Source organism: Cupressus sempervirens, chromosome 4, assembly GCF_028749045.1.
Source record: "Cupressus sempervirens isolate cs-2001-9-10 chromosome 4, ASM2874904v1, whole genome shotgun sequence".
In the NCBI taxonomy this organism is placed as follows: domain Eukaryota; kingdom Viridiplantae; phylum Streptophyta; class Pinopsida; order Cupressales; family Cupressaceae; genus Cupressus; species Cupressus sempervirens.
The window spans coordinates 331,178,620-331,188,950 of record NC_143121.1 but is presented as its reverse complement, the minus strand read 5'-3'; the positions used below and the strand labels follow the sequence as shown (position 1 = coordinate 331,188,950).

Here is a 10,331-nt window from a genome sequence, read left to right as displayed (position 1 = left end):
TTCTTTTGATAGTATGTCTTCTTGTCTTGACAACATATCTTTTTCTAGATGATATTTCTCATAATACATACCATATCTGATGATTTTTTGATTTAAATCTTTTAGTTTTCCTTCTATTTCTAGTTTTTCTTTGAAGATATTATCAAAATGTTCCCTATTCTATCTTAAAATATTCTCTTTTAACATTTTGAGCTTAGAAACAAAGATGAACATTTTGGAGCCTTCAAAGTTAGCTTGTGTCCACCACATCCTAATTTGTTCAATAAATTTTGGGTCTAGAAACCACATTTTTTCACACTTGAATGGGTTTTTAGGTGGTTTAGATGGTTCCGTAATTTCCATACAAACTGGAAAATGATCTGAACCTGCCAATGGCAAAATAGATGCCACTAGATTTTTATTAAAATCCGTAATTCTGCCAGCTATAAAAAACCTGTCTAGTTTTTCCGCTATGAAATCATGGTCCTTCCTTCTATTATTCCAAGTAAATATGCCATTACTTAATGGAATTTCAACCAGGTTATGTTTATCTATCCAAGAATTAAATTCCAATGAGGAAGATGTAAGATGCTGTATTCCTCCTACTTTTTCATTTAGATTGATAATGGTGTTAAAATCACCACCTATTAAGATGTGACTATTTTGGTGATGATTTAATACCGTACCTATGTTGTCCCATACCTCTTTTTTCTTCGTTGAATAGGGAGGTCCATATACATTAACTAGGATAAATTTTATATCAGATTTAAGACTCTATATGCTGACACACATCCAATTAAAGCCACTAAATAAATATTTTAATTCAATTTTTTTTGGGTTCCATATAATTCCTAGTCCACCTGAAGCACCTAAGGCCTCAGTAAATATTGAATCCCAAAAACCTAAATTTTTATTTAATTTAGAACCTTCTAATTTATTTAATTTAGTTTCTTGAATTAAGATTATTTCAGAATTAAAATTCTTTAAGTATTGTTTAATAAGTCTTTTTTTATTAGGGACATTTAGACCCCTAGCGTTTCATGTGGTGATCCTCATGATGCTCTGGAAAGGCACTTCCCCTTCCCTACATTTAGGAGTTCATCAATTTTCCTCTGTTCGTGCTTAATCCTTTAGTCTCTCGCAATTCCTTTAATGTTTTCCTTCCTCTTTTTCCTTTCAACTTGCTACAAATAGGGGAGCTCAGCCCCGCCTGATTCATACATAACCCCAGTTCTTGCAAATTTTCCTCTAGATTTAATTTTATATAGTTTTTAACTATTCATCCCAATTCTCTTGAATGTTTTAAATTTTTTATATATAACATTTTTGAAGCCTATATGACAAAGAGACCAGTCAGCCCATACTAAAAAACACTAGGAATCCAAAATGCCGTCAGTCAGGCCGACCCACAAACTAATATAGGCAAAAGCTAATTCAAGCGATTGAAAAGATATTCGTTAAATCCTACAGAAACTGTTTTCAAAACAAATATTATTATAATCCTCTGTGCGTGGGATTCTTGTGCGGGGCGAATTTTTTAACTCTCCTCTGCCCATTCTAGTTCCCTAATTTTTTCAGTTCATCACAGGAAAACCATTTATGAATACCCAATGTCATAAGATCGATCATCGCTAAGCATAAATTTATGCTCAAATTATGGAGCTGTGGTGGACTGCGCTGGTTGTTAGTTGTGCATTTGCATTATGTAAATTCTTGCTGCTGCTCATTCCCCCTGTAGTGCCTGCAATCGACGTAGATGCATCTGACGGTATGCATTTAATCTACTTATATGTCTGTGCTTTTGGAAGAATCTTTATCAAATCTTTGCTTCGCTTGTTTAATGGACAATTAATGCTGGCTGATATTATAACCTTCTAGCTAATTGATCTGTATTTTTTTGAAATATACCACCCCTTATCGCAGTGCTGGATGACGGGAGCCAAACAATGGAAGAAGGTTATATTTATGTAAGTTGTTTCATTGCCGCACCTTGCATATCTTCATTTTTATAAATTTTAATTAGAAAGGTTAGACTGCATTAATCTGAGTTAAATAAGATTAGTGTGCCGGGGTTGTGATCTTACATTGACTAGAACTCTATTGTATCGTTTTGAAACACGCATATCAACAAACGTCTATGCAGCTCCTAGAATGCACCATTGGCTTTAATTATTAATTAATTAAAAATAAAAAGTAAATTGTATTCTATTTTTTAATTAATTAGTTGATAAAGTCAATGGTATGTTCTAAGTGCTGCATAGACAATGGTATTCATCCACACCCGCCAAGGTTACAGGGGGGATTTGTTCTACTTTGACCTATGTTTATGAACTAGAGTCTGTCAGCTCGGCAAGTATCTATTACATTAAAAATTGCCTTCAGCCAGGATATTATAGACTAAAGGTGGAACATTATGCAATTTGTCTAGACTAAACATATCATGGTGCTCAATGGCCTGTGTTTGATACACAAAAAACGGTTATGATAAAAGGGTAAATGCCAATGTAGTAGAGAATAAAGTACTATTGTACTTAGTGCTTGTTAAAGCTTAAGTGGGCTGGGTAGTTAGGAGGTGAGGGAATGCGTTGGTTGGTTGGGAAACCAACTGACCCTTCTATAAGTACTTTATTCTCTACTACAGCCAAGATTGTCATGATGATGACCTGAATTCATGTCTCAGTAAGGCATATTTTTCATGCTCACCATGTCAATGGATGGCAGTTATGTAGCCCAGAGGTTGCTGTGGAAGATGGAGCAAATCTGTATCAGATTTTCATGGGAACAATACCCATTTAACTACAAATACTTAGCTCAAGAGCCATTGAACATGGCTTCTTAGCCGAAGAGTCACTAGTCCCTAGGTGTCCCATTGGGAGACCAAGTTATCAATCTTGGTATTGCTTCAGGAGTATGGATTCAGTTCATGGGTTTGGTCAAACTGTTTTTGGGGTTGGGTTTGTGCATATATTATAAAAATTAGAAATATGCACATATTTGCAATAATAATTGAGTTCAAATTTCCACACAAATCATCAATATTGTATAAAATGATTTCAATGTAAATTTGTCAAACTTGGATGTCATGATATATACTAATTATATTATCTACTAAAATTGGAAAAAGATAATTTCAGATGCTATCAAGCAGCCATCATTGATCAAGCATCATAATATGGGTTTTCAAAATATTGTCACCATCCATATTAGATGATGCAGGTATTAGTAAATTAGAAGAATAAAAAATAGTTCCATTGACACTAGCACTGGCACTGGCACTGGCATTCTCATGCTCGCTGGCTGGCTTGCCTTCAGTATCAAGTGCAGCAAGGTGGGAAGTATCCAAGTTAATATGCTTTTTGTTTGATAGCTGACGTTCTTGTGTTTCCTTCCTTGTAGCCACTTTGTTTAACTTTATGTTCACAACTAACATCATTTATTTTAAAGTGACTTTAAGCTTTGTATAAATCTTAATACAATACTAGAGTGAAAATAGAGCGACAAAGGTGAAATTAATCTATTAATCATTGGAAAAGTTATAAGAAGGGGGTTGTGTGTAACACACTAAACTAGTTACAAGTAAACAAAAATAAATTTACTTGGAAGTCAATTTGAGATGCATATTTAAAAAAAAAACAGAAGATAGAAAATAACTGACTGACTAGAACTGTAATAATAAATGACTACTTTAATTCAGCATGAATTGACTCTATCTATCTGTAACTGAAAACTAGAAGGGAATGTTTCTTTTCTATAACTTTATTAAAGATGCATAAAAACATTTTTTGCAAGTCTCATAATAAATAACATAAATGAGTGGGTAAGGATTGGAGACTACTGAACAAATGTGCTTCCAACCAGAAATTATCATACAAGCCTTGGCATTGTAGTGGAAAGGGAGAGCATCATCAAGATGCTTTATGTCCAACCATGAACCTTGCGGTCCCCCACACATCTTCCTTCCAGAAGTGACCATACCCTTCACGAGGGTGTAGACCAAGGTCTAGGTCTAGTTGCCATCTAAATCTGGTTTTTAGAACCTACACCAGCCTAGTTGATCGCACTCCATAGGTACCCCCTAAGTAGTATGATTGTTTGATTAGTAAGTAGTCTGGTTTATTCTGACAGTTGTGTGCATAGCATCGCACCATCTTGGCCGAGTTTTCTTGATGTGGCCAAGATCAGCGATTCCCCAAAGGAGAGGTTTAACCTTGCAGCAAGAGTAAGAAACAGTGGAAATGCAGAAACAAACTTAGAGCAGAGCACACAATATGGAAGAATATCATTGGATTATCAACAAGTTGGCCTACAAATGTAGTTCATTACATCGCCATTGTCAATATACGACTGCATGCAAATTCGCAGCTGATCATCCCTCAAAACTATAAGCCTAATCTTTCAAATGCATCCAAACAATTCGGCAATTTATTATTTTTGCCACACAGCTTGTGCTATCCTCCCTTGCCACTTAGCTCTATTTGCCTCCTTAGCAATACTAAAACTAGAAACTCTAACCTACTTATATATAAGATTCCCAGCCACAAGTCAACTTATCCCTCAAAACTATAGACCTAACATTTCAAATGCTTTCAACTACATTCGACAATTTATTATTTGTCACAGAGCTTGTGCTATCCTCCCTAGCCACTTAGCACTACTTGCCTCCTTAGCACTACTAAAACTAGAATCTTTAACCTACTTATGTACAAGATCACCAGTCACAAGTCGATTTATCCTATTGAAAATCTCCAAGACAAAGGAAACATACTACAAACAAATAGGTTAGGACCCAAATTATAAGAGCCTTGTGAACATGCAAAAGGGTCGATGAAATGTATTACAGCATAGTACAATGCACCAGCACGCATCACAAGTCGTGAATTTTCATCGCAAACCAAATCTTGCTGACCTGACTGTTAGAACAAGAAAGCCAAGATAGGACGAGACCAATCTTAAGATAACTTAATATGGAAACATTGGAATATGATGCAAACTTAAACATAGAAAGTCCACGATGCCTAGATCACTCCATAAGGATTGCATAAAGAAACAAGTCAATTGGATTGATCGTCAGCTAAAACAACATAAAACTGTCCCAGTGAACTGAAACAGATAAACAGAAAGGAAATATTTTTGGCTGATGCAAGATTGCCAATGATCCAAGGATGCTCCTGCATCATATCTAAATTGTAAGTATGATAATGCACTGTCAGAAATCACCGCCCTTGCTTGACTTACTTCTCTAACTTGAGTTTGATAGACTTGTTGGCTCCTGATTTAACAGTTTTGGGAATAACCAAGAAACCAGACAAGTGTATCTAAGGCTAGCAAATTCCCATGATGGATGCACTTGATTGCAGTCGTGGGCCAACTATAAGGATAAATCCTTCTTCACTTCAAGTTTTGCAAGACCTAGGCGGGTTAACCTTGAGGTTCTGAGATATAGTACCAGTGCATTTAAAACATAAATCTGAACCTGTTTAATGCAGATGAAAACCCTTATATCTCATAGTAACTCATGAAACGACATAGATCTATAGCAGCTAAATGCAAATCTATGAATCTCATAAGTTGAGTGAGGGCATTCTATTATAGCTCTTTGACATAAAATATAAAGATGACTTGAATTTGATTTTGATTTAAAGATTTGATTTTCTCAGCATTACTCGGGTATGCAACAACAAAGATTATGCATCCTTCAAGCTGACCAGTCCCTTATCCATTGGGTATCAACTAAACCTTAACATGCAGATGGATAGCTAAAGTATACTCATATATTCAGGCATTTGATCTATCTATTTGACTCGCAAACAGACATCAATCTTCATAACAACTCTCGTACTTATGATAATATCCTCCTGGTGTAACCTATAACCCTATCAGTATAAACAAACATTTACTTGGCTCTTTGTTCCAATAGCAAATCTATTCTAATATACAACCTTAAGGGATTGCAACTGAGTTCAAGCTCTTTGTTCTCAAACACAAAACATTACAGATAATAGAAGAAGGAGATGAGAATCAGAATGAAACTAAGAAGGTTAAACTCTTTGCATTAATTTCCTTGAAACCAATATATCATCTGCATATCAAAACTCAGAAAATACACAAAGAATGACTGTGTAATATGGAATGCCTCAAAAGGAATACAATATGATGTTCAAAACAGGATAACACTGAGAAAATTGGTATCACAACTCTAAAAACTGGAGCCAACCTTGTGGTCTCACAAGTCCTAAAAATTGGAACCCTTACAATAAGCAGAAAAGGAAGATATATAGGAGAGAAGATCTTTCAAGAATTGTAATCTAGAATTGACATCTGTCCCACTGAAAGAGTCTTCAATCCGGAGTTGTTGAAACTGAACTTCCTCATCTACCTACACTTTGAAAACCATAAATGATGCCAAAATATCTGCTATATCCCCACTTAAAATATGCAAATATCTCATTAGAGAATATCAAGAAATCATCACAATCTGCGCTGCGGCTCCAAAAATCTGATCTTTACTTGTCATATCTGCTTTGCCGTGAAGATCAACTTGTGTAGTTGCCAGAAAAAAAAAAAATTGCTTCAATTACCTCCAAAACATTCAATTCATCCTTACAATGGCTGAAGGAGTTAAATAAGATGAAAATGTATCCAAATTTGATTGCAATTTTATCTGCAACATTAAATTTCCACCTCCTCTGCATAATTCCTGCCGCAATTCTCAGGATCGCTGGATGAAATATCTGTGCCCTGGCTTTGAACTCTGCGCCATATTTAACTCTTAGTAACAGTTACCTCCAAATTGCAATCAGCTTTAAATTTTGCCCGTAGATTTTCACCACATCGGGTGGTTCTAATTCAAAAGGCAACGATCCTTATACCTTTAAGATTGGGGCCACGTGTCGCATGATCGCTTACCCGCATTCCTTAAATTTCTTGCACTTTGAAATTGCGGGTAAGCGCCAACCGTTGATCAAGACAAGATCAACGATTACGGAATGAAAACTGGGCTGATCCACTTTCTTCTTAACATGCTGGCAGTCAACCAAATAAAATGCTTCCATCTGTACCTTTCCTTCATTGTTGGCGCTTTTGAACTAGACCCACAAAATTTTGAGGACACGTGTCGCTGAATCGCTATCTCGCTATACATATCCTCCGAGCAACTCTTCATGGCGAGATAGCGATGATCGTCAATCTGAGACCAAATCAAAGGTAGAGAAACTGCACAAAGTACCTTGAAGAAGTGGTGGGTCCCATACTCGCTATGTCGCATAGACTAAACAACTTGCAACTTTCCATAGCGAGATAGCGATGACTGTTGATTCTGGATCATGTGGAAGACATTTGATGCATTACTGAAGAGAAATATGGTGGGCCCCTTGTCACTATGTTGCCGTTCGTAACCTTCGTGCAACTCACCATAGCGAGATAACGACGATTGTAGATTTGAGATCGATCTGACGATCAGAATCATTGACATGTTCTATGCATAGGGGTGTGGGTCCAGTTCTTGATGACGTGAGAAAACCTTGCACTGCTGGCATATAAATTCATATTTTAAAAACTTGGCCATATTACCACGCTGCTTGGGTCCCACCGTGTGTTTATTTACCGGCTGGGCACTATGTCGCTAACGGCGAGAAGCACAAGTTTTTCGAGAGTGATATAGCGACCTCCGGAGTCGTCACTTTTCTCGGTGTATATGTGTATCCCACTAGATGCCCATAGTGTGCCAAAACTTTATAACTGATATCTGATGGAGCATTGCCTGGGACCCATCTTTTGAAAAAGTTGCTGCAGGATTACTTTCCGTCAAGGCGCTATGTCGCTAACGGCAAGAAACACAAATTTCCCGATAGCGACATAGCGACTTCCGGGGACTTATCAAAATTCGGGGCCGGAAAGATAAAGGCAAGTCATAACCACCCTCATTAATGCTTCCGACATAACAATAAAACCGCACGTCCATTTGACGGCACCGCCTTTCAACTTAGCGGCAGTCGCTATGTTGCTAAGGGTAAAACACTTGCATCTTTTCATAGCGAGATAGCGACGGCCGTAGATCTTTCAAGTATCGGGCAGTGAGAAACAAAAAGGAAAAGGGGAGACTCGGGGCGCAGGAAGTTTGAAAAGGATGGAGAATATTCACATATTTTTAAAAGGTTTTCACGCCATCAGTAGATCCAGTCTGATTTTTTACCTAGGCAAGGGAAAATTATCATGTGAAAAATCAGACCAACAAGACTCACGGGTCACTAACCTTAAAGACAAACTATTTGCTTTCTGCCTGATGACTCTAACGTTCATTGCCGATCATCTGGAATTTTTTTAACAAGTTTGTTATTAGATAAAAGATAAGTTTCTCGTGACAGTTTTCCTGTTCAGCTGAACAAGACCTTCCCACCATTCTGACATCTCAGGAGTTTATTAATTGAATGCAATTGTCAAATAATTTACCTATTGACTGATCCATTTTAAATCCGTTTTAAGTTTTAACACTTGGTTCAAAGGATATGTATGGTTCAACTCCTTTTTTGAGACAGAGGTACAGATCATCTGGAACACAACATTCATGATTCACAGTACATTGATTGGTCTCAGTGATCTCATATTCATTACCTAATATTTGTTATTCCCTTGATGATTGATGTTATCCTATTAAAAAGATACACGTGAATCGAGAATAAAAATAAGTGCACATGTTCAAAAGAATGATATGATGATACTACCATTTGAATTATATAATTCAAACCTTTAGTAAAATATGATAACGCTGACTTGATACAATAAACAGAAGAACATCTCAGCCTAATGATTTCATAAATAATTACTGCTCAATTATAGAATGCCACATGCTTGGTTTCAGCCGATGACTTGAGCTGCGGCAAGCCTTTCCTCGCTAGTCCCTTACAAATGTTGCGACTCTTACTGAAAGCTATCATTTTGCATTATACACAGTAATGAATGTAGTGTTATTTTCTTGTGAGCGGTGCATAACCATTCACCCTGGTTATGAGCATGCATTTATATCCTGACTAATCAAAGAACTTATGAATCTTGGCTGTTACACCTGATGTTGGTTCCATTACTAACTTTAATTATTGAGGATGATAAAAGGAAAAGACCAAGAACCTCTAACTTATTGACAAGGTCATGACATAAACAATATACACACACACACACACACAGATGTACATGTTTATATATGCATTGCTCCATTTCATACATACATACATACATACATACATACATACATAATTAAATATATGTGTATTTTGATTTTCTTATTGCCATTTTAAAGGATTAATTGGTTTTATAATGATACTCATGTCATAATTTTTTTACTTCTAGAAAAGTTAAGGTTCCGTCATGGACTTTCATTATCAAGGACGATAAAAGGAAAAGACCAAGAACGCCAACTTATTGACAAGGTCACGACAAAACTATCTTGACATAGGGTAACAACAGAGACTACCCCAAGGCCAACTTATCTCAAGGATCATGGCTTGATGGCAATTTCGACCTCTTCCAAAGTCTGCATTCCTCTCCTGGATGATACTCTCCCTTTCAAGGGCGTTAGGTTTCTTGCATCCACTTAGACTTGCAAAAAAGTAGTTAGGCTGAATCTTAGCCTTCCAAGATTCCTTAAGATAAATAAAACATTATTGTGAATATCAATATATCTGCTGATGCTATTAATCACATCTTTTTGATATTCATATTAACTGTAAATGCTTAACAATTTATTTTTTAACAACACATGGTAAAACAAATTGAAATTACACATGGAAAAATGATGTAACACTGTAAACAAAAAAGTGTTACTAGTATTAATAGCTGCTATTTGCTCTGGGTGAGGCTCGAGTTCTCATATTTCTCGAGGACAAAACCTTTTGGAAATACTAGGTTTTGGGACAAATACCTGCTTAACTGGATTTAGTGGTTTCATCCTGAAATCATAGTTGTGTTGCTAATGAAGCTTTTTAGCTTGGTGTTGAAGATGCAGATTTTTGATGTGTTTTGATTTGTATTTGGTTTGATAAGATTTTTGGAGCTCACTGTTAAGGTTTTCAGTTGTTTTTGTGAAGCTAATGTTTGCAGGCAAGCCATGCACTATAGCTGACCATACCATCCCAGATTGGTCACACTGTTGTTAGAATTTGTTTGACCAGCAAAGATAGAAATTAAATCTGGTGGATGTGTTTCTCCTTGTCTAATATTGTAGGCTGTCCAAGTCGAAAGTGAATAGATGACCTTTATGGGGTGCTGTACCAAGTGGAGCAAGTATGTGAGCTTGAAGATGAAGGGCTCCTTTTTTGGGGCCAATATGTGGTGGTTTCGAGGTGCCTAGGGAGAACCTT

General features: G+C 36.5%; 1 protein-coding gene across 1 annotated transcript in view; it reads left to right on the top strand.

Annotated features, from left to right (window-relative positions):
• The first annotated feature begins 1,196 nt into the window (after positions 1 to 1,196).
• The window catches only part of ALDH22A1 (aldehyde dehydrogenase 22A1), a 194,195-nt gene continuing 185,060 nt past the window's right edge, over positions 1,197 to 10,331 (top strand). The window contains exons 1-2 of the mRNA XM_089825110.1: positions 1,197 to 1,747; positions 1,903 to 1,946. Coding sequence (XP_089681236.1) covers positions 1,636 to 1,747; positions 1,903 to 1,946 — 156 coding nt within the window. The 5' untranslated portion in view covers positions 1,197 to 1,635. The remainder of the gene's footprint in view (positions 1,748 to 1,902; positions 1,947 to 10,331) is intronic.